This window comes from Anopheles moucheti, chromosome 2 (assembly GCF_943734755.1).
Source record: "Anopheles moucheti chromosome 2, idAnoMoucSN_F20_07, whole genome shotgun sequence".
Classification (NCBI taxonomy): Eukaryota; Metazoa; Arthropoda; class Insecta; order Diptera; family Culicidae; genus Anopheles; species Anopheles moucheti.
In genome coordinates this window covers 17,818,108-17,844,038 of record NC_069140.1, presented here as the reverse complement: position 1 = coordinate 17,844,038, position 25,931 = coordinate 17,818,108, and the positions used below count along the sequence as shown (strand labels likewise).

The 25,931-nt window shown below is 43.9% G+C and overlaps 1 protein-coding gene across 8 annotated transcripts in view; it reads right to left on the bottom strand.

Moving 5' to 3' along the window:
- Window positions 1-25,931, bottom strand: part of LOC128299182 (protein groucho) — a 186,864-nt gene that overhangs the window by 7,620 nt on the left and 153,313 nt on the right. For 5 of the 8 annotated variants that reach the window (XM_053035055.1, XM_053035056.1, XM_053035062.1 and 2 more), the window contains 2 exons: window positions 12,469-12,606; window positions 11,217-11,249 (listed from right to left, as the gene is read on the bottom strand). In XM_053035055.1, the coding sequence (XP_052891015.1) occupies window positions 11,217-11,249; window positions 12,469-12,606 (171 nt within the window). The remainder of the gene's footprint in view (window positions 1-11,216; window positions 11,250-12,468; window positions 12,607-25,931) is intronic. The other 3 variants (XM_053035058.1, XM_053035060.1, XM_053035063.1) reach the window with 1 other exon arrangement.

The window sequence follows — 25,931 nt, the reverse complement described above, 5'->3', positions numbered from 1 at the left end:
GTTTTTCCGAACCGATTGTGGCTGGGGAGGTGATACAAATGAACCAATTCTTTTCCACGGGGTTTGGTAGTTGGTGGATATTGATCGATTCGATTTCTGTTTGCATGTTTACATTCCAGGGGCAGGTGTAAACTGGTGTAAGGAAAGCAACATTTGAGCTTTTGTTTAACAATTGGCCCAACTAATTGCTCACATTTGGGAGCACATCAAGCGAATTATTGTTTTAATAAAGTTCTAAACTATCAAGTGAATTTTTCAAGTGGGCAGCTAGTTTGAAATTCTTCACACTCCACTTCCAGTTGAAATGGAATATGTGGAAGTAGATATGGAATATATCCTCTCAAGATGTATTCGAATCAATGCAAAGCTTCCCGAAGGGATGATAAATATGCCTATAGAGGCAACTTCGTATAGAATCAGTTTCATTTAGGGCTCTTGTCTAAGAAACTGGGAAATATTCCGCATGTTCACTGAACTTCCCCGTCAGGCAACCGAATCACTCGTAGAAACAATTGCATTTGTATTCGTTTTTTTTCTCCTTCTCTTTTTAATTACATTCACCAATTCTATTTGTTGTCTCAGTCGCTCCAAAATGTTGTTTGTTGTGTTAATTTATTGGAACATTCTTGGAACATCTCCTCCTCGCTTCCTCTCACAAAAGTCGGTGAAATTCCGACTCCAACTCCTCGGATCGGATTTATCAGACTCTGACAATATCTACAATAATAATCTTTTTCTACTGAGTGCTTGAGCTTTTTGAATACTTTAGTTGTACTTCGGGTCTTTTAGCGCAAGGTTCATCTCAAGATATTTCGTAGCAAAGATTCTATATCGGCGTCAAATGGTACCGAAAGCTAGGAATCGAGCTTTATTTGGGAACCTCTGTAGTAAACGCCTTAGTGGTTTTAAAACTGCAACAAAAACATCGGCATAAGAGAATTTAGAGATATGATTACTTCTGCATTGTTACAAATACCCGTAAAAAATACAACTAATTTCAGTCCGCAACAAGTAACAGGTGGGCTGATAATTGTTTGGCCTATGACAGTAAAACACTTTTTTTTGGCCAAATTATTTTTTTGTATTCAACATACGTCCTTTCAAGGGCGATACACCAATTATAGCGGTCTTTAAATTTTTCGATACCCTTTTTGTAGTAGTATTTGTCCTTTGCCTCAAAAAAGGCCTCAGTTTCGGCGAACACCTCTTTATCCGACGAAAATTTCTTCTCAGAGGACATCTTTTTGGGATCTAAGAATAGGAATTAGTCACCGAAAGCCAGATCTATGAAATACGGTGGGTGGCGAAGCAATTCGTAGCCTAATTCATGAAATTTTGCCATTGTTTTCACTGGTTTGTGGCACGGTGCGTTTTCTTGACGAAACAAAACTTTTTTTTCTTCAAATGCGGTCGTTTTTTGGCGATTTCGTCCTTCAATCGCTCCAAAAATTTGATGTAATAGTCGCTGTTAATGGTTTTTCCTTTCTCAAGATAGATTATTAAGATTATTCCTCGCAAATCCCAAAAAAATTGACGCCATAACCTTGCCAGCTGATTGTTGCGTTTTCCCCCGCTTTGGAGCAAGTTCATCGCGTCCAGTCCACTCGAATGACTGTCTATTGGACTTTGGAGTGAAGTGGAGAAGCCAAGACTCATCCACAGTAACATACTGACGCAAAAACTTGGATTTATTTCGCTTAAACAGCTCCAAACTCTGCTCCGAATCATCAACTTGTTGTTGTTTTTGGTCAAATGTGAGCTCGTGCGGCAGCCATTTTGCACAGAGTTGTCTCATATCCAAATACTCGTGAACGATATGTCCAACACGTTCCTTAGACATCTTTAGGGTGTCAGCTTTCTCGATCAGCTTCACATTATGGGTGTTCTTAATAATTTTGTGATTTTTTTTAAATGTTTTCGTCAGTAACCACCTCTTTTAGGCGTCCACTGTGTTCACCACCTTCAGTGCTCATTTTACCACTTTTAAATTTAGCATACCAATATCTGATGGTTGATTTTGGTAGAGCAGTGTCCAAAGACTCTTCATCAAGCCAATTTTTGGCTTTAACTATATGTTTCCCCTTCAAAAACTAATATTTTATCATCACGCGAAATTCCTTCTTTTCCATGATTACTCAAAGCACAAAAGTTGCGTTACACAAAATGCTCTAGCTCATTAGGTTGTGGCCCGAGTGCTGTCAAATTTGGACAGAATTCCTTTGAAGGTTGGTACAAACGAAATATGATATGGATAAAAATCTTCTAGCGCGTTAAACGTGTTAGGCCAAACAATTATCAGCCCACCTGTTACATCATGTTTTAGCCATCCGTCAGGACTCTCATGGGAAAAAATTGCGACGCGCATGCAAACAATGGTACAACAATAAGAGACAAAATATGGGCCGCTTTCATTAAAGCTATCCTGCGAAGGGATAAACAGCACAAGTTTTTTAATAGTTCTTTAAAGTGCAACACTATCAAACGTCTTGTAGTTTATTAAAGCAGATATTTTAATACCATAATAAGTCGAAAAAAAAAGCCCAAAACTATAGATTTCACTGCAATTCGTTCAATTTGAAATAGCGGTAAGAGAGTGCATCAAAAAGGGGTACAATAATACAGCGGGTTGAACCTGTACAGTTAGTGCCAACAATGAAACATTTATACGTGGCCGCTACAGTTGCCTCCCCGCGTTCGGAAGTCGTTCACAACATTCACTCCTCGCATTGCAAGCCGCCCGTGCTGCCACTGCTGCCTGGGCACATAACAATTGGGGCACCAGAAGAAGCCAGAACAGAAGTGGGGTCGCTTTTGTGTGTGGTAAAAAATCCTTCAACGCCTTCAATGAAAACATTCTCCTTGCATCCTTCGCACTGCCAGCAGAAATTACTGTGCACCTTTTCTTCGGCGCAGGTTTTCCGGGCGCAAAGGGGGTTCCCTTTTGCGTTTTCCGCTAGTCGCTAACGACATCGCGCCATCATCATCATGTTCGGCGCGAGGTGTGTGGAAAAAAAACCCTTCACCACCAGCCAGCCAGTGAACCACTGCGACCACCAGTCGTGTCCAACGATGACGAGGACGGCGGCGGGGGTTGGTGGTATCGAGGGTGGTTTTCCCTTTTTGCCATGGTTGAAAGTTGGAACGAGTTTTCACGCGAACGAAACAAAGAACATGGGAAACACACACACACACAGCAACGGGGGTCAAAGTAGTGAAAAGGGAGAAGAGTTCCCACCCTTGTCCAGAGGACTTGTGTTGGACGATGAAAGGACCTGGTTTGGTGAAATTATGATGGTGCAACGCTGTGTGTGTGTGAGTGCTAGAGACAGAGGAGCAAGCATAATGAAATATGAACTCGGTATTGGACCGGAAGCGGTTTTGCTGTGCACACTGCCGCCTTGTGGGTGGTGGCGGTGAGATGGTGAACTTGCCGCCTGTACGCAAGGAGACCAAACGACGGTACCGTCGTAACGGACAACACTGGCAGGAAGGGGCGAATCCGTGGAAAGGGCAGGGTGGGTGGTGAGTTTTAATTGGAAGGAGACCTTTCCACTCCACTCCACGAGATGGTTGGTCCTCGTTAAGCAGCGCATGGGAGAAGGGAGGGAGTAAAACTTTCGCAGTCATTTACAAACGATTGCCGCACGACTCAAAACACACTGCCACTTCCGAAAGGGAGGGAAGGTGTGGAAAGGTCAACCATGGGCCACCGTGGGTGTGTCGGGGGGTGTTTGAGCACGACAAAAGAAGCTTAACAGGAATAGAAGGGGATGGAATACGGGTGGCAGTGGTACCGTATGGCTGTGGTCCGTGCGCTTTGGCAACGACCACAGCCCAGCCCCAGCGAAGGCGTCGTTCCGGCGAGGACGACGGCGTTGGCGTTTATTTGCGTTTATGTAGCAGGAAATGGTTCAAATTAAAATGAATTACAGCAAACGAAGCACCCGAGAAGGGGGTGGGGGGGGGGGCGGTCATTTGCAGCATTTGGAAACTGGTGGAACTTTAATGCCAACTTCACGTCACAAGGGCAGACACGCTTGCTTGGATTCGCGCTGTGGCTGTGGCTGTGTGTGTGTGTGTGGAGAGTGGTTGCGGTTTTGCGGGTGGTGGTAGGAGGAATAAATACTACCGAAAATTTACAAAAAGTGTTTGCGAGCAGTGAATTTCTTTACCCCCCCCCGAAAGACAATAAAGTCAATAAGTGGGAAAGTTTTGTCTGGCAACACTGGCGTTGCCAATGTACCAATTACACGGCGATACACTTTGAGATACATCTTTGGAATATTATTTGTTCAATTGTGTGCTTATTTTCCTTGTGTAAAATACATTAATAAAGTTTAATTAATTAAGCTAGCACATTATTAAACAATAGTTGGCTGTGCTGTGTTCTAAGGACTTTTCCTTTTTGGTACTACACTACCGCAACACCATCGGAAAAACGGTAAAAATCTCACGTGCCAATTATTTAGATCTGCACCACCACCACCTACTACGATCTGTTCGAAGTTCCATTGCAATACCGACAAAACCGCAGCGGAGTGTGGGTAACATATTAGCAGTCGTTTACGTTTTCCATCTCACCCCCAAAAAGGAAAATCCCCCGCCCTTTTTCCAGTCTCGATTGGACACACGTACACACGAGCATTATATTGGTACGTGTGCCAAAACCACCGTTCGGTTTGGTGTTGGCAAACATTTCACAATTGATACTCAACCACCCCCTCCTCTTCCCAATTTGTTTGTTCGTCCCTTTGTTTTGAGTTTTTCGGTTGGGCCAATCCGACAATCCAATACCCAAAATGACACCCTCTGTGGGTGGAGAGGAGGACTTTCCAAACTCCATTCCTCGCCACTTCGGGTTTATCAAAAGTGGCCTGCAGCAACAATGCAGCATTGGGAGTGGGAGGAGTGGGGTGATTTCAGTGGTTTGGCCAGTTTTATAAATGCTTCTGGATTGTGACCGGTGGAATTTTATCCCTTTTTCTACACTCCCCCATCACCACACGGGAGGAGGGCAGGGATAACGATAAACAACCATATTTTACATCAACTAGCACCCCTCCTCCCCAAAGTGCCCTCCATTTTGGGTGATTCTGAGGGGGTGGGGGATCGGAAAGCGGATAAGTTTTGGTGAATGCGTGTACATAAACGGTTGGTCGGTGTACTGCCCGTCACTGCTGCGTGTGCTGTTGCATTGTTTGGTTTTATTACAAACCAAAAGCAAAACGGGAGGACACTACCGGGAGCGTGTGTGTGTGTGTGTGTACACGTTTTCCCATGCTTCCGGAATTACCACACTCACCGTTCGGAACTCGTAAGGATTAAAACCTCAAAAGCAGAAATGTGTGTGTGGGTGTGTGAGGTTGGAGAAATGTTTGCAATAACTGGACTGGCTCTGGTGGTCCACCCGTCTTCGCAACCCTAATAAATGACCCCCAAAACACCCAGAGAACGTAAAGGGGACCGAGATCGGAAGGACTAACCAGTGAAAGGGGGTCTGTGTGGCGTGGGAAGTTCCTTGAGAAGGGGTGGTAAGCTGGGAATGCGCTATAACAGCAGTAGGCTAGAGTACACCTATACCTTCCTCACTCACTGTATCGTCGTCGTGCAACACTTTCTATTTCATTTACACACCTCTCTCGCTCTCTCTCTCGCTCTGTCACACCCGGTTGCTTTGTGTACCGTTCATGATTCGGTTCATTTGTGTAAGCATGTGCACTACCGGGCAGCAGCAAGGACAAACTAGCCATCCTTTCCTGGGTGTGGGGGGGGGGTGTTTCGGTGAAGGGATGGGAAACAAACTTTTCCAACCCCTAAAACCGACATGTGTGTGTGTGTGAGTGTGGCCGTAACAATAAACTGGTAACGTGTGGAAAAGTGTATCCCGGTGAGCCATCGCAACCCCCGTTTTCCGGAATGGGGTTTAGCGTGGCAAAGCATAATGTGGCGAGAGCTTAGGAGGGGGATGGGAGGTGAATACCAGTGGGACACACTACGTGCAACATTGCGTGCTTCGAATTAAATCGGAAATGGCAGCAGAGCGGTGGTGGTGTTGGTGGTGGATGTTCGCGTTAATACCGCTGCAGGGTGGTTTGTTGTGGTGTTTCAATGTTGTTCCACCCCAACACAACAACAGGGGGGTGGGTGGGTAGCACCCAATTTACACACAAACAAACACACACACACATACAGAGAGTAGGTGAGTGAAATTAAATAGGATGATTATATTAAAATGTGGTTATACGATTATAATTATGCTAGCAATTTAGTTTACGACAACCGCCACCAGTCAGCAGCTCCCCTAGCAGCCAGCATTAAAATGGCCTTGTTTCGGGGGTGGGGATGGATGTTGGATGGGGTTTTTTTTTGTTGGTCTTACATGACGACCGAACACACATACATATATGTGCCCCGAATTCGGAACCACAAATTTTCACCCATTCCGGCGGAATGGAAAATTCACCCGAAGTAATAATCAACGGGACACACACCCTCTGCCATCCCCACGGAAAGGTAGATAAGACGGGTCGTTTTTGATGGGCATAACGATAACATCGCCCCCTAACATACACACACGAAGGGTGACGGGGTTTGACATGGTTTTCAGTTCCTCCGTTTCATCGTTCCCCGATAGGTTATTAATCCTTCCCATTGTGTGGAGCTCGCAGTTACACGAACGGGAACAACACGGCAGTGAAAGCTTTCACGCAACATCGAACAGGTCTCTTTCTCGCTTGTCCGAGACTCGTCGACCGACAGAGGGTCGGTTAAATGTTTTACGGCCACCAGGAATGCAAGCCTGGAGTGCGGAAGGGCGAGCTGGTGAATTAAGCGACCTTTTCGCCTCTGGCCGTGTATGGAAGTTGGAACTGAAACGACGCAAGAAGGAAGCTATCGTGTCGGTTGCCTAACCACCATTGCTTCCGGCGCCGGTGATGATGATATTACTCGCTATTAGTTTTTCTTGCTTGGACGCGTTTTCACAGCGAGCACATTTGCTGCCCCGTTGGGTGAAGCGATTATTATTTCGATGGAAGTATAACACGGCGTATTATAGGCATTAGTTCTTTATGTGGTGGAATGTTAATGCTGCAGTGGAGATGGAGAATTGATTTGCAAACAGATTAATTTTCCATTTTAATTTTAACACTTTTTCTCGACATAGATCACTCAAAGCTACTGCCAAAAGGGAATTATTTACACTGGAAAAAGACGTTCCCAGCATGGACACAAGGACGAAAGTTGGTCCATGCCTTCAAACTGTCCCAGGATGCAATTAATCTATTTATTCATCGTGCGTGTTTTCCGACCCCGTGTGTGGGTGTGTGTGTGTGTAATGGGTTCCGAGCAATACCAAGAAAACTTGTCCCACTTGCACCACGCAACGGCTGCGGCGTATATTAACCTTCTGCTCCCTGTGCGTTGTGCTGCGTGAATGAAATTAGTGTCATAAAATCGAATTGTGACCGCTGGGTCGGGGGACAATGAAACAAAAAAAAATACAAGGAAGGGAAAACCCCCGGAACGAAAAGGGGACTAGGACGAGGAGGAAATAGAGAAATAAATACGGAAGAATTCATTGCTCCATTTTCTCGCTGGTGTCGTTTACTGCTACGTCGGTGTTGTGTGCGGTGCTCGTCGTCGTCGTCGTCGTCGCCGAACGAACGACGGAGAACGGTTTATTGTCACGTCCCGGGGACGCAAACATAATCATTCGGTCATCCACCTCCACACACCCATTCGTCGGCGCATTCACACAGCTTTATTCGTCCGAGGGTTTTTTTTTTTGGAAGTGATTTCCTTCGAACAGGACGACATCACACCACACGGGGAGGACGAGAAGGTTCGGCATTTGGTTTTCCCGTGACCAATTCCGGACATTACGGTGCCTTCGGTGTGGGTGGTGGTGGTTCAATGAAATAAAGGACTACAAACACACAGCGACAAACAGAAGCACAAGGCGACCACCTCCTCCTCCTGGCACAGTGCCGCCGAAGCATTTTGGACCATAAATGAAGCGTACAAATAGAAATAGCCTTGACACTCTCGCCACCCAGCAGTCCCCCCCCCAGACACACTAGCGTCGTCATACGAAATAAGGGAAGTGGTCTCTTTTGGCTCGGAACATAATCGTTGGGAATTGTGTGCTGACAGAATAAAGCATCGTTCCCAAAACGTCGGACCAAAAGGAGCATGAACGTTGTGGTGGGGTGGGAGTATGGGTTTGGGGTTGTGGAGTCAAAATGAATGTCCTTCTCTATCCAACGGTCAGACACACACACACACAAATTGTTTCATCTATATCAAATGAAAGGCAACCGGAGAAAGACGTTCTTGTGATGTCCCAACTCCGAACGATCCACACGAGAAGGGATACGAAAGACGCCACTATCCATCCGTTGAGAGGGGACATGACAGTTCGGAGGAATAGATGGGAAACCCGGGTGTATGGGATGGGCAGCCGGAAAAGGATAATAGAGAAACTTATGGAACGTGATGATGTTGTTAATTAAATGTTGAATACGGAATGAATCTTTCGGGAGATAAGAAGATCGCTTAATGACTGACACGGCACGGCACAGGGAGCTGGTGTGCACATCCTTTTCAAACCGAGCAACACCGAGACCGGGATTCTGGGGGCACATTTTGGGTAAGTGGAACCGGAAGATTCTGGCATAGCATCGCCCGATGGCAACATCGGCACATGGGATGGGAACTATCCGTCCGGAATGGAATTGGAGCATCGGCGTCGTTCCGGGAAACTCTTCCGGAACACGTGCATCGGGCCAGAGGCACGGAGACAGTTTCTTGCTCAGTTTAGTCTTTGATCGATATAAATCACTTTCACTCTCGTTCCACTCCCGCGTACCGAACACGCAAACGAAACAGAGGCAAACCAATTTCGGTCGGTAGGTCGACTCTCTCGGTCGGCACCCGCTCCACAGAGGAATGTTAACGTTTTTAACGGACTAGGGAGGATTTTTTGTTTTGTGTGGGGAAACGCAAGAAATTGCTACGTGATTTTGTGGCTCGCCTGAAGATGGGTGGGTGGAACACAGACAGGACCGAGGACGGAAAGCAACCGAGCGAGGACTAATCAACTCAACAAATTATGTGTTTCAACGGTACAAATAGAGAAAACTATGCGAGACGATCTATCGGTGCCACCGTAAAGCAGGGATTTGGTGGAGTCCCATAAAGAAGACGCACGTCTTCACGCAACTGCACGCGAAACACACCCACCAGAGCCGTCTTTATTGAACGATGAACAACCATTCAAAAAGCCATTAAAAAGCGACACGATAACCGTTTAATCGGTTGCGGTGGTGAGTTATCGCTCCCCTTTGCCTCTTGCCGTTAAAAAGCTCGATGAGCGAAAATTTCAAAGTTAATTAATTAACTCCCCGTTTGCTTGTCCCTTGTTTTTTTTTTCTTTGCGCACAATGGCAATGGTTACTATGTGCGGCGAAAAACCGATAATCGCTAATTTCGCCAACGAGTGCGAAGTGAGGATTGGTTGGCAACGCTCAAAGATAGAGACAACAATCTCTCGTTAAACCTTTTTCCCGTACCGGGGCCATTTTCTAAATGGCTTTTTCTCTTTTCGCTCCCTTTTTTGAGCGGGCGAAATCATTGGGTTTCGGGTGTGTCGACACCATCAATTGTTTCCAGCGAAAAACCCCATTGATTGTGGTTTTGATACGAAAGCGGGCAACCGTGCATGTGCCATTGGTAGGCGAACGAAACGAACACTTCTGCGGGGTTCTTCTACGAAAAAGCGAACCGAAATTTCGATATTATCTAAATTATACCCCCGTCGCGGTGGTGGTCATGGCCCCGCACCTCTTTATTTCCGGGGGTATAATACGGCAACATGGGTGGTATAATTGGAGGGTTAATCGTACGTGTTGAGTGTGTTTAGTGTCGTACGTTTTTTTGTTTTCTTTCTATTTTACAACAATCACGATCGTTAGCCACTTTAATACTTGAATTGGATTTAATTGCAATCCCTTTTCGGGTGAAGCTTGTGGTACGCAAGGCGAACCAGTGTGGTGCAGATGAGTAGAACCGTAATAATGAATTACATCTAATGCCGCATTATGTAGTGGCTGTAATTCTATGCAATACATAAAACATCTTGAAAACAATGTAAAATCGATACAACGCATTAGTGTTGTGCGATTTGTGAATCTTTTCAGGCGAGTTATTCAAATTAGAAACCAACTCTAAAAAGTATCATAGGAAAATCACCTTAAAAAAGTTCACTATTATTTGTAATAGAGATTCAGATTCATTAACTAAGTTCAAATATTGGTTTTACATTCTTGAATCTGAGTCACATTCACCCAACACTACAACGCATCTAAAATGCCATGCTTTTCTAACAAAATAAAATAGAACAAAACAGACCGATAGAGTTAAACTGAAACACTTTTGCAACTCATCAGTAAGCTTATGTAAATCAAAGATAAATCAAGGGCAATCAATCTACATTACTAAACTTACTGTAACAAACACACACTCACACACAAATAATAACAAACTATAACAAAAAGAAATAAACCAACTTAGCATAAGAGATGAAAACAAAAACAAATGAAGATTAAGATGAAATGGCAAGCAACAAAGGTGAGAAAAGGTGTAAATATTAGTCGTATTCACGATGGCACAAGGAAAGCATCCGAAAGCAGACTGAAACGTTTCCGAATGACAAACACATCGATATTTTGCATTTAACAAAAAAAAAAACAAAAAAATTGTTTAAAAACAAAAGCCAAACATTGACTATTTCCCTTTTGTTTTAATGTTACGACTAACACAAAGATGTTCTGCATGTTCTGCGCAAATGTTCCATAAGATACATATAATGTTAAGGTGATATGAAAACAAAAGAACAAACATTTATGATGTACTGAGACAAGAGTCTTTTTTTCTTTCTTTCTCACTCTGTCTCTCTCTGTCTGCCTCTCTGACTCTCGGATTGTTTTAACACAAACTGCAGTAATGGTTGCTTTGATCAAATTAAGAAAAAGTTAATAAATGATGAGAAGGTGGTGGTGCATATTGCAGCTAATAACAATGCTGAGTGAACGGAGAACGAGAGAGCCGGAGTGAGAGAATGAGAGAGAGAGAGAGAGAGACAGAAAGGTGAATGTGGTTCGGGGTGGGTGGTAGGAGGGCTTGTTATGTGCGTTAATAGTTAACACGAAACTTACTAAAAGTTGCTGAATTCCCTGTTGCTGGTGTTGCTGCAGATTGGCAGGGCGTAGAGAGGTCGGGAAGAATTCAGTTGTTCATTTCGCATGTTTCGAAACGGTCGTTTAGAGAGTGCACAAATAGTATTTGTTCGTATGTTGTTGGTTATGTGTTGGATTGTTGTTTTTTTTTTTTGTTCAACACATGGACATGTTTTTGATTTGTACGATTGTTTTGTTTTTGAATATGCAGCAGCATTTTGCAGCGTGCGATTAAAAGTAAAACGAGACGGAAAGAAAAAAAAACAGGAGATCAAATTACATGGTGTAGACATATGGTGGGACGGATGTTTTTTTAGCACATGGGTTTAAGTTCACTAAGTCTGGCCTTCTATTTCTTTATACTAATCAATAGATGAATGTCGTTTTTCTTTATTATTTATTCCGTAGTACGATTGTTGCTTTGTTCAAAAGAAGAAAAAAAAAACAGGAAACATAATTCAACCAAGTAAACGTCAGTAACGAAAGTAAATAAAACAAACAGGAAAAAGCATAACCCAATCTAATGAATTCACGCGGCTGCTCTACTAGGCTCGAACTACTGTATTTTTATATTCTTTTGGTTTTATTTGGGGCGTTCAAAATCGGTTTGGAACGACCTTTAAAAGAAACTTAACAATAACAATGGGAAAAAGGAAAAAAAAACGCCTGATGAGTGAACAAAATCAAAGCAAAAGCTAATAGTAGGAATTACTTTCCAATACATTCTATATGAAGAAAGCAAAAGAAAAATCACAATTATTTAATTTTTATATAAAATAGATGATTTTCAAAATGGAAAACAAAACATAACCTAAACTTGCTCAAAACATAAGTAACATAACCAATAAGAGCAATCCATTTTCAATGCGAACGGAACGAAGACACAGAAAAAAAAACAAGTAAAATCACGCAAATAAGTCATATCTAGATGAAATCAATACAAAAAAGAAACCCCCGCAGGTGAAAGGGTGAAAACAAAATCAAAAAAACTTGAAAACTTGATGATGAATCTTATGCGATAAGAAGGGTGAAAATCGGAAAGAATCTTCGGGAGCAAAATCAAACTTTCGCCGCTCGGCTTCCCTTGCGTACGATGCATTTACATATCATTTGCTGAGTTACTGTACGGGCGGGACTTCGGGACGCACGATGTGGGAATGTGCTGGCCGCCCTGCTGTTATTGCCATACTACTAACCAATACTACCATCCCGCTTGTCTAGGGCTACTTACACCGATGATGGCGTTCAGTTCCGGCATCGTGACCTGCTTCGCGCGCTCGACGGCGGATGCGATCTGTTGCTGATGTTCCGTTGCCAGGAATGGTAACAGCTGTCCGATGAGGGCGTTCAGTCGTTTGGCAATTTCGGTCTGAAAGAGAGCGAGCAAAAAATAGTGTGAATGAATGAATGAATCTTCCAGCCAAATTGTCGATTATTCGTTTATTTCTTTAAAATTTCCCTGCAATCCCTCCCATTTCCACAAATAGAAAAACAATAAGGCACAATTATGCACTAAGACCACAGAATCTCCACTGTTCCAAATCTGTCTCAAAAAATGCTAAAGTTAGCTCCTTCTGTGGCATGGCTGCACAGCAAAGGATCGAGACTAATCTGTTGAATAAATTATTACCACACTTAACCTGACGGACGAAAAACGGGACACGACTTGTGGGAAGCGAAATGAAGCAGAAAGGAAAAGCCACGAAAGTAAGAAAACCGAAATTTTTCAAACACCTAAACGTTACCCCCAAAAAAAAGGTGGATCCGATTTTGATCCGTTTGCTTTTCACTTTCCCGAGATCCCAACGGGATAAGTTCGGAATGTTTTTTGTTCGTTTTCCTATTTCAATGCTTTTTTTTTGTATTCAATCGAACCACACCATCTCGTGCTTGCTGTTAGTTGAATACCTTGCCCGGTCTTCCTTCGGAGGGGTTTGAGTCAACGATATTAAGCGTCACTAGCGTACTAACGCTTCGTTCATCCTTCGAGAGCGACGGTTTTTATGTTCCTCAGCGTGCAACGGGGGTGGTCTCTACCTGATCGAGAGATCGCAAATCCACAAACAACCATCTGACCGTAAACGGCACCGAAAAAGAGGTATATAAAATTTGCGACTTTAGCCAACTCTTGCTCTACCTCTTGCCCCGTGAGCCATCTTCCCACCAACGCATTACGGGACGCAAATGGAGACGCCAGGTGGGCGGTACACGAAACAGATGGACGTTTGATGATGGAGTTTGGGATCGTCATCCCCTACCGGATTTAACACATTGAACATAAAAAGGACTTATTTCCTAACCCTCACAAACAAACAAAAAAAAGGAACTCACACACACACACACACACCAAACTATGTGGATCAATGTGGACGGAAAAAATGGTTCAAACGCTTCCAAAAATAAGAATATCTCACCCCATGAAGACTTCCCCCATCGCCTCCTGCATTCCAAACACTAACTCCAAAAGAAACTCCAAAAGAAAAAGGACATCGGCTTCCGATCCTGCAAAAAAAAAAAACCAGTCCCCCTTCTTTTACAACACTCCCTGTGTGTCCAATGGAAAAAAATGATAAATTTTCAGTCCTTCCGCCTTTTCATTCGCCCTTCTTGGCAGGGATTTAGGATAAGCAATTTCGGATGCATCCCGACGGTGCGGTGTACGGAGATCCGAAATGAATCGAGGTAATAGGGTTTTTCCTTTTAGCACTTCAGCCAAAAGAGTCCGTTCGGGTGACCACCGAACCCCCACACACCCCAATCGTATGGGGGGGTTGAAACTCCGGTTCGGGAACAGAACTGTGTCTCAAATTCAGCCGGATTGTGGAATGTTGGGTTAAGCTGCTCGTAACGGTTGACAAGTGAATGGATTTTTTCTTTGTCATTTTTACTGCTTCTTCTGCTGGGGATGGGAGTCACCGACACCATCCCGTATTTCCCCCCATCCACGCTTGTGGTTTTGTTCGGGGTGTTGGGGTCTCCTTCTTTTTAGCGTTTCCTCCGTTTCACCATTCGATACCACACGGAGGGGAATATGGATTTGTTGCAAAATGTGGAAAAATCTTATCCTTCATCATTTTCCTCGCACTCCCGTCCATCTACATCTCTCTTTTTCTCTCTCCGTCTTCAAACACAATGGTGGACACAGCCCCACAAAAAAAGTGTAACAACAGCAAACAGCTTTATAGCGTGTCCCATAAAATCGATTCGATTCTTATACCGCTTCTCGATGCCCCGATGGTTTGCTGTTCAATTTTTCGCCTTCTTACTTGACAAAACCCTCCCACCACCCCCTTTCCCTGGACAGACGAATGGTGTCCTCCTCCTGCTAGGGTGGAAAAGTTCAAACGGAATGCATAACACGGGCGCCGCCATAAGGTATGCTTAGTAACGTTCAAAACGGTTTGAACGATGTTCCCTCCTGAACCAGCGTGGGACAAAAACAGAGCGAAAAGGGAGCGACTTTATTGAAAAATAATAAAACGAACAAAATCATCTCACCCCTCCCTTCCGCTTCTTCACTTCGATTTCTTTACGCCGTCACGCTAACCTCCGGTAACCGGCAAAGAACCAGGCCCGAATCATCATTCTCTTGATCCCCACCCCATCAGGGGCATGAGGTTTTTTTTTACATTTTGTCGGATGAATGGGGGGGAGGAGTTGTATTTTGTTCGATTTTATTTTCTTTAATATCAAACGTCAACTCGAAGGAATCATCAGCATCCGATCCCCGGAGCATGATTTGATTTTCGTGACGTTTCATCTATTCGGTCCCTTCATCCATCCACCCCCAATTCGTATCGATCGATCGCAAAGCGACAGAGCCCATCTTTCGTTCGACACCTATTTTAAGAATTGAATCGTGAACAGTGAACAGGACGGGATGAAAAATAAACTTCACGGTTCAATTGAAAGTCACCAAACAAATAACTTCACCAACTCAAGAACTGAATTTGATGAACATAAACAGCACAGTTGACAGCAGCAGTGAATCAGTGACAATTAGTAGCGAATTATCAAATCAAAGTAATTAACCGAATGCCCACCGACTGGCTCAAGTCACCAGGGCCAACCAGGGCCAACTTCGAATTAATCCCTCATCAATATCAGCAACGGTTTATTAGCTCCCAATTGCCCGAAGGGACACAGAAAAGACACAGCACAACCATTGCTGTCATTTGCCATTTGGGCTAAGCTTCCTATTTGCGCCATTTTGGCTTCATCACGTTGTTCTAAGCTCGTTTATTGAACGTGTGGAGCCGGGAAGCAAAACACGCGGACGAAAAAACAAAAGCGTTGCATTCATTCTTCATCATTCACTTAATCAGCATCATTTTCCGCCGAGCCATTCAATGGAAGCAAGGACGAAAAGGCAGTCTTTTCTGTCTTCCCAGATCTGGAAGATTTATCCTTCCACCAGGCGACGATGAGATAAGACCGAACCACTCGACTGTGTTTAACACTACGGGGCGGCCACTAACCTCCGGTCTCATCTCATGCCTTTAGCATGACCCTCTCGTAGGCCCGTGTCGCGCTGTATCGGTATCGATTCTAATCGAAATCGAAGCTTCTCTTCATTCGAGGGCTTGAGAACCTCGAATCGAACCACCGCCAGGAGTTGTTTATTGAAGAAGCATTTTTTTTCCCGGAAGGATTTTCTTTGATTGAATTAGGCTTTATGACTTCCGGTGAGAGGGGTTATGATGGATGCGAGATGCAAGCGCACGAGGGGCCATCTTCGCCGCACCGAAACGAAGTATCGGCAGTGAATGGCAGGATTCTTTTTTTGTGTTGTCCCGGTAAGAAAGGCTGATTTGCCATTCTGCCCAAAACAATGCAGCTTTCGCTTTTGCCCGGCGGAAGTCGAACCCATGTAGCCTTCCAGTTTATGATGAATGATGAGTTGGAGAGATGCGTACACACGAAAAAGTGTGCCTTTTTGCTCTACCACCACCACCGAATTTCGTGGGATGATTTTTCGGTTCCATGGTTTTTTTTTCTTTGCTTGCTGTGGCCTCAGGCCTTTTGCGCGGGCGAGTTGGTTCAGATTTTTCAAAACCGTAAATCCCCGGGCTCATCATCATTCCCAATAACGAAACCGAGCAGCAACAACAAGGACAAAAAAGAAAAGACAGAAAAGGAAATGGAAAGAAACCACGCACACGCACACGCATGGCCTACTGCTGGCTGGCGAGAGGAAAAGAACAAAGGCACGCTCTCACACGCAAAGCGAACGGACAAATGATTGAAGTTGATGAGCGTACGGAGATGATGACGATGGCTTTCGCACAAAAAACAAAACCATCCACCAGCCAGCCAGCACATCTCGTCGCGGGATTTGTTTGGTGGCGACGATGTTGCACACGGTGGCCACGATGGGGCTTTGGTGTTGATGAATGGCTAAAACGAGGAGATTTAGAGAGCCCGAGACGGATGGATGACGGATGGAGAATGTGAAGTACGGCGACGATGATGTGTCTGCCCTTTGCCCTTTTGCTCAATGCCTTTCTACCCACACAGAATTACGGCCCAACTGAGGGGGGGTGTCGTGGTTTCGGAATCCGTAATTCATGATGAAGATGATCGCGTTGTGCCATTTTTTTTTTTGCTGTGTTTCGCTGTTATTATTATTTCTATCATGCGTGTTGTGCTGTTTTTTTGTATTCAAACCACGAACCAAAATCATCTTCTTTATTCTGTCGCGTTAACAGGAAATGAACTGCTGCCGGTTCGGGCACTTGCCGCGCGAGAGAAAGACAGAACGCAGGAAGGATATATAGCAGAAAAAAGGGAGAAATGTGGACGGAAGGTATGCATCATCCCATCACCATCATCACCATCATCGTGTTGGCCCCTTTGGCGGCATTGTTCTGCCCTGTTACTACGCGAACGATGCGAACTGGAGAGATAATCTTTATCCCCCCCCCCTCCAACCCAACCCGGGCGCGCGCCTCTGGTAGGGCAGCAGCGCAAACAAAAAAAAACAATCCCACACAGCCCCCGGGAAGGTGAAAAGAGATATGATTATGATGGAAGGCTGTTCTTTGTTGTTTTTGTGCGTGTGATGTGCGCCCATTTTTGCTCCACACTCCCCTAACTCGCTTGCGCCTGCCTTATGATGATATCGATTAATCCCCATGGCAGACGAAATAGTGAAGGGCAAAGCAGAACGGGGATAAAAGAAGGCCACAAAAAGGACAAAACAAAAGAGAAGTTAATAAAAACTGCGTAGGAGGTCAGTCAGGACGACAACGGAAAAAAGGAAGAATGAAGAAGAAACAAAACACAACACACAAAAAAGGAACAAAATCAACAACCGAAATTCCAAGTGGAAAGAGTGACGACAAGCATAATAGTACACATACACAAACACATACAAAAAAAACGCAATGTGCAAATGACTGATTGTGATGAGTTATGCTGAACCGCGCTCGGCAGGAAGTTTGGCCATTTTCGGTAATAATGGGGAAACAAATGATGAATCTGTTGTGGCAGTAAAACGGACTTTTTGCCTCCCAGCCATCTCCTGGTTCGGGGTTTTTTTTTTTGTTTGTTCGTTTGTTTGTGATAGAAGGTTCCCTTAAACTCAAAAAGAAGAAAAAAAAGGGTCGAATGATTTTGATCCGGCCGTTGTTCGGTTTGGTTGGCCCAGCCGACGAGGATTGCACATTTACTGATTATGTAAGGCCAGCGCTGGTGAATGTTGAATAAAAATACGAATCAACTCCGCCAGCTTTCGCGTGGAGGTAAACACAATTTGTGGGTGTTTTGCACTATTTAAAAACGGGTCAGTGCATGCCAGCAAGAGTCGACATATCTTTGGGAAATATTTAAAAAATCACGAGCTTTATAGTAATATAGTGTAAAGAATTTAATCCACGATACTGTCTGAATAGTCTTTTACAGTATTTATGTTCGTAGAATCGTGACGAGAGGCATCAATACATAGCAGAACACGCACAAAAACGGACCGATCGAACGGTACACGAAAGATTGGAAATGAATGTTCGCACAGAACGGCCTACTACAACCCTCCCGGTACTGTCAAAACTGTGGGGGTTTGTGTGATCGAATCGTGAAAGTCCGTTACTGTTAAACCTTCTTTCTTTTTTCTGTCTGTTTGTTTGGATGCGTAGTTTACTTATTTAAAACCACACATAGACGAATCGTGGAAGGGGAGAGTCAGCTTTTTTTTTCGGTGGCATAAAGCACACTTTCCATGCCCTTTAGATGACATGACGGTTATGTGATCAGCTGCTACTCTCTCTATGGATGCCGTTAGTAAAACGGATGCGTTGTGATGCGAGCTAAGGCCGAATGACAGGGATACCAGAGAACACACGGATGTTGTGCATTGTCGTCCATGTTTGGGCGGAATTAGAGTGAGCTGGGGAGGGTCAAATGGAGAAAAGGATCGGGAAAACCAACAACAGCTACATTGCATCGTACACCATTTGTGTCGAAAGCTTTCTCTCCTTCTCTTTCTACACCTCTACATATACACACACACGCACACGGAAAGGATGAAATTTTCAAGGGACAGAAGGATCGAATGAACTGATGCCTCTTTGGTCAGCTTTATGTCAAGTGCAACAAACAGTTTGCCAGGCATCATCATGCTACTCTTGCACCCGTGGAACCCGTTTCCCAAAACCCGCCAGGAAGGACGACAAGAAGCTACCAGCGCGTGTATGTGTGTGTGTGACAAACAAGCCAAACGGTAGCACGTGTTTCAGCTTCCGTGGTTGAATGGAGCTTTTGCCAGCCCTACGGCAGCAAAAGGGAACAACGACATTGCAAAACACTTCCCATGAGCAATCCCATCGCTAGTCTATTCTCCACACCGCACCACCGCTTTGATCTAGTGCGGGGGGACACCACCCGGGAGGAACCGACGAGCGTACGGGCAAAAGACATCGGACGAATCAGTTCCTGCATTTTGTTCCTCGAGCATCACACACATGTGAACCCTGTATTTTGAAAGGCCTCTCCAAAGCACACGCCAGCCAGCCACTCGAGCCGGCCCGGATATGCAGAGCCCGACATAACAGCGTCCACAGCGCGTTGTGTGTGACTATCGGCATCGAGTGGTGGTAGTTGCCTTTTTTTCGATTTTTCTTCCGAACCCGAACCCCTTTTGTCCCCTTTCTCCACTAGATAGTTCCACAGAACGATCTCCAGTTGGAAAAACCATAACGGAAGAAGACCGGGAGCAAAACATATCACTTCCGACATTTCGAACTCCCGGAAAGGATGTCTCGGTGGATGAAATATTCCATTGTCCACAGGCGGACACAGACGCTATATACAGAGTTAGTCCTTTTTCGTGTTTTGTTTTTTTTTTTTGGCGTCCCGGGTCAGGTCGGTCAACAGCTGTGTGAGGTTTGATGGAGGGGTTTTATAGATGACCTTTTACCCCAACATGGAGGGGGTTTTGGTTGTGTGTGTTTGGAAAGATTTTTGGGGATTTGAGTTAGGTTTTGGGAATCAAAAATAAATTTCCTCCCACCCACCCCCTCCCCCCCCCCAGCTCTAAATAAAGCTAATCTGTTTAGCATATTTAATTCTACTTTTAAATCGTAATTAAATACGACAACTTTACATCAACAATCCAATTATCCTAACAGCTAGTTTCGTAACTGCTACTCAAAAATCATGCACATGTGAGTGGTTCTCGTTTCACCAGTATGAATATAAATTAAATTTCCAAAATAAATAATGATTCAATTCAACGGACAGACACACAAAAAACTAAACCCGATACGAAACGACAACAACCCAAAAACCCCCTCCGTTCCGTGCGGCCATGTTCGATTTAGATACGTGAGATATTTATCGCATCGAGTGCAGCATCAAACGGTGACATAATCCACCGCCAAAAGCACACGTTAGCGAATGCAATTTGGTTGAAAGTGAAACAGATAAAGTGACAAAACAAAACCGAACCAACTGCATGCATATCAATTCGATGGAGGCGGGAACCCCCCGTTGGTGTTTTATTTCACTTTGGTTGAATGTTTGGATACATTTGCTGCCGTTTTTTTGTTTGTTGTTGCTTGGCATATTTTCATAACCACGCTTAGAGAGCAAATGGCTTCGATTTGCACACAGTTAAAAATTAAATTTGCTACACATGCTGCTGCTGCATGCGTGCAGTAGATAAGCAGTGAGCTGAATCAATTCACCTCCTTCCACATCGCTCACACACTCACCGTTGATCTCACCACCGAAAAAAAAGCACTCATTCTCATCTACATTCAAATGCAATCCAACATCATTTTTTTCGTAAATAATCATAAAAACGGACTGTGACCGAACAAAAAACATGAAAACCCATCTACCAAACAAAAATAATGCCCTCTTCCCCCCTCATCGTCGTTGTTTATTTATTTATTTATTTGTTGTCTCTCTGTCTCCAGTTGTGCTTTTTGTTTCGTGTTTTTCATCTGCACGGGGGATGCGCGCTCATCAATATAACAGCTTACAGTTTTTTGTTGTTGTTTGCGTTACCGGAATTGCATCGAAACCAGTTGATAATTTTATTTATCTGTTTTTGGGGGTGGGACAGGAACCCCACATCACGCACATTGCAATACATTTTTAATGCTTCTTTGTGATGCTGTTTTAGCCTGCGACAGAATGGCTTTATGAGTGGCCACAGATGAATGGCACAAAGGGAGTGGAGGCGGATGAAGCTTAAAATGCAATTGAATGTGTCAAGAGGAGCGACAAAAACAATTATTTGAGTAAGAGAACATGGAACACGCAATAAAAAAACGGCGAGGGTTCCGAAATGATAGCGAATTATTGTATTAAAATATTCACACACTGTTTGGGAAGTGAATCGAAAATAGATGAATTAATTTAAAAAATGCTAGAAATATTTAAGTATTTGAAGACATTCGAAGGATCTATCTATCTATCTATTGTACGAGAATGGATGAAAAGAAACTTCGTTTAATAGCAATTACATTACGGAGAGCAAAAAATATAAAAAAAACATATATACTCATAAAAAACTTATAAACTTAATTATATAACAACATAAAAAGGAAATAAATTAATGATCAGGTCGTTTATAATAACAATGAATGTATTTAATAAGTGGATTATATAATAAATTAATAATGCTTACTTTTCCCCTATATTCAATGTCATTTAACAATCTGCTTGTATGTTTGTTTATGTTTTGAATATTATAAAAAACAGAAAAAATCTATTAACTCATTCTTCTAACGATGATACATCCCACACGCAAAACGGTTAATCAAAACAGGCGTTCCCGTTTCATCACTCCAACTCCAACACAGCAGAGCGCGTGTAGCGAACAAGAAAAACCAAAAATCATTATAATAATCAAAAGGCAAAGGTTCGCCTTCCACTGGTGTCGGCGGTGGTGGAAAAATAATTAAGCTTACCATCCCTAAACTCACACTCGCTTCATTTTCGCTCACATCCGCTCACCGCAGCAGGCGATTCGCCACCGCGCGGGGTGAATGATAATTATAAATCAAATTGTTTTAATTGATACAACTATTTATGATCGGACCCAATTAACGGAACGGAAGGATAATTCGTATTTATCTCCCCTTTCAGGCACCGTCATTGCAGCAGCTCCACACGGCTTCTGCTGCTGATAGCAGCGCATAATCATTATCTTCTTTCACCAGTGTCGGTGGTGGATGGAACACACATGCGACGAAGGTATCGCTTTCCTATCCACAACAGAAAGCAGATACATCAAACACGGGCTGTGAGTGTGCGAAGGGCTTGCGAAGTGGAGCTTTTGAAATTAATTCAATTCAACGACTCACGTTGAATTGGCGCCAGCTGAATTCACACACGCTGCACCGTGGGTCGGAAGCAATGGAGGCGCCTGGTGGCGTGTACCATATTGGGGACAGAAAGCGCACTGCTTACTGGACTGGACGCGGTTCGAAGGAGGGATTACTTTTTTTTGAGCTCGGGTGTGCATAACTCTCTTTCCTTATCGTATGGAGAAAAATTATTAAATATATTAGACTGCTACCACCTCAACCACAACCAGGTTAAACCCCGAGAGGTTGTGTTGTTGTAGTACATTAACAAACAAAAACAACTCTATTACTCCCGCATTCAATTTGCGGCATCCTTCTTCTTCGCCCGGTAGACGGCGATGACAAACACCGGTATCGGTGTGTCCATCCCCCGGTGCACAAATCCCAAACCAACAATCGTGTCGACGCAAAACTTTTAACACGATAGGCCGATACTCACACGCCGGGGAAGGCGCACATCCTCGCTTGCATTATCACATCGGTTTGTTTTAATTAATTGGTAATTACATGTTATATTTAATGTTTAACATCGGCCGCGAACGTGTGCAATACGGGGGGGGCACACGCGTGCGAGATGAATGGGAGGAAAACATAACACTGGCTCCGTGTCCCTCCCACTCACCACACGAGTGGGAATGGAAAATGGGAAAACACGGGGAACGCGAATGGAAAATGGTGGCCAAGGATGGTGGAACGAGCGAATGGGCAACGAAATGGCATCATAAGCCGCAAAGTTGTGGCATTCGGTTCGGGTTTTGGGGGGTCCGTCCTGGGTCTTCCTCCATCCCAAACCCACCAACAACCCCCGGGGGCGCGCACATACACACATTCGAAGAAGCGTTGGCTTATTGACTCGCATAATGAGCGCATATTTACCTCTGCCAACCGTCCACCCAACATGGTTCCCCATCCCTCCCCCATGTCGGCGCTAGTACACATTTCAATAATATCCGGGCAAGCCATTCCGTTCATTTCCGTTTGTCGAACAATTTGCAACACATGAGCTGGTTTATTGATGAAGATAATGATGCCTCTCGATGTGTGTGTGTGTGTGTGGGGGGGGGGAGGCGCGTGTGGTTGACAACTTTCAGCGCACCAGGCCAGTGCGGCTGTTAGTGTGCCGAGGCGCGCGTACGTGTGTCAAACACGCGAACAATAAATTGTACGTCATACCCTTCTCACGCTCCCCCCATGCATCCGGCATGTCCTCGTGCTCGTTCATCTGCCCATCTGCGCAAGCAGAGATCATCCCGTCACTCCGTTAATAGGCAGTGGAAGCGTGTACGCGATGATACGAGGCGAAGAGTGGAGTGTGGTCGGAGCGTTGTTGTTGCTGTTTGTCATTATTCCATAAATAAATACATCATTATAAATGAAGTGTGTTTCCACCACTTACCGGTTTATGGGACGAGGAGGGGGAAGGGTATGCACGCGTGTGGGGCGCGATATATTGAATAAATAAAGTGGATAACAAATAGCCAGGACCGTATGCACAAACTCTGACTTTCCCACTTGGCCTGTTACCACCACCACCACCCCCTTCGAATCTGCTCCCACCGTAGCATGGGGCAATCGAAATCTACGCTCCATTTACGCAGCCACCGCAGCCATCGCCAGTGCCTTTTATTGGGGAAAAACATTTTAACCGATCACATCCGATTTGCCAGTGGGTGGTGGTGTGGTGAGATGGTGATGATGGTCAACTTTGCCACAGTTTGAATACCAAATGGAACGCAATTGATGTGAAAGCGGGCATGATTGTTTGTTACCCCAAATGTGTGCGTACACGTGCTTACTTGTGGCTGTACACTAGAGAGTAACTTTCACCACTACTGGAGTCCTCTTCTCACTTCAACGCAAACCAGGAAAATAAAAAAAAACAGCACATTAATGCAGTGTAGGCAACAGGTTTGAAAAAGGTAGCCAATTATTTTGTCCCCTTTGATTCCCTTTTTTATTATAACTTATAGGGAATAAGACGGGTAAGATTTACAACTATTCGTTGTAAGTATCCATCAAGAGTACGGTAATATAAAGAGCAGGTTTTTTTAAAAAATATTTATTCCTTTTTAATTCCGAGTCGTTTTCGATTCCACTACAATGGATTCAGTATCGTTGCCTAATAGCCTTATTGGGCACACATGTCATAAAGTCTTCTCATACGCTGGACTACAATTGCCAGCATAATTAAGGAAAAGTATCGTCCTGTAGATAGAGCCCTATAGTGAAAAATGTTAAGAGCCCATTTAAAAGTAGGCCATAAGGCTTGGTTTATTTAGAAATGGGGCACTTTGATTGATTTATAGTGGCGCCCCCCGTGGACAAAAATGGAAACTTTTGACAGCGTTTGGCAGACAATAGTAAACATTTCGCTTTGTGAAAACTTCACGCAATTTTGTTTTCCCTGCTCCAAGATATTCGACATGCAAGAGGAGAAGCGAAAACTGATAGTGCACATCTATCTGCAAAATCTAGCAGTTTCATCTCGGGAGCTGACAAAACAGTTAAGTTTGCCTAAGTCGACTGTTGCGCGAGTGATTAAAAAGTACAAGGAGACACAGACGATTGTTCGTAAGGTGCAAACTAAGCGACGGAGTGGAACCGTGAATCGTGAACTGCGATTGAGAGTCATTCGGAAAATCAAGGCTAACCCAAACATCTAGGTCTCATCTTGGGTCAGTAATGTTTTGGCCTGATCTAGCAAGCTGCCATTATAGCAAGGACGTGCTACAATAGTACAACGATAATGGTGTGAAATTTATACCAAAAACGCTGAATCCACCAAATTGCCCCCAATTCCGTCCAATAGAGCGATATTGGGCAATAATGAAACAAAAACTAAAGAAAAATGGTGCATTAACTAAGGATATAATACAAATGAAGAATTGGTGAAATTTAATGGCCAGGACAGTGACTGAAGCAACTGTGCGGCGGTTGATGGGCGGTATAAACAGAAAAGTCCGAGAATTTCTTCGTAAAAGCGAAGTGTAATTATTTTCATATTTTTTAAAAAATATATTATATTGAAACCTATGATTCATTCATACAAAGTTTTTCGATTGGATTAATGGTATAAAAGATACCCGCTGTGCAAAGTGCCCCATTTCTAAATGAACCAAGCCTTATTAAAGAACTTAAGAACTCTTTGTAAATATTCGCTGATTCCTTCAAACTTCAAAAGGATAAGGCTCAGTTCTATGGAATGTCTGGAGTTTATGCGTTCATCTGAATGAATTCTAAAATCATTTCCCACATCTCCAACATATAGTCGACTCCAAACAATTTGGCTAAGACATCGGATTCTTATATTTAATCACCTGTAGCATTAATCAACATTTGCATGAATCCAAAAATTAAAAAAAAAACCTTGTCGTACCTACGAAACGGATCAAAATTGCGACAGTGAAAAATCTCTCAAATGTCGTAAACAAGAAACAAAACAAAAATGTTGCAATCAGCGCTTAATTAGACTTTGGGTAACAATTTTTCCTTCCTACCGATATTTAACGATCAAAAAATAATTCCATCGCGCGTCACATCATTTCACCGCGCACAAAACACATTTCAACTCGAACCCCACCAACCACTCAAACGAAGGGCCGTAGTACGCACCGAAACGCATCCCGGGAGAGCGTGAACATTATTAATTATAGATATCTAATTATCTACCTCCCAATCTTGCCCGACTAACTGGTGGCTTTCCGCAACAGACATTTCTTTTCTATTTACCCCGAAAACTTCACGCGTACGGGGAGAGTTTGTTGCGCTGTCCGACTGCCTCACCCCGGTGTGCCCCCGGTGGGATTTACGACGCAAAAAGATCCCAATCATAGTGCGGAATTTTCGTAATCCAGCGGTTCACGGACGGGACGGGATGTGG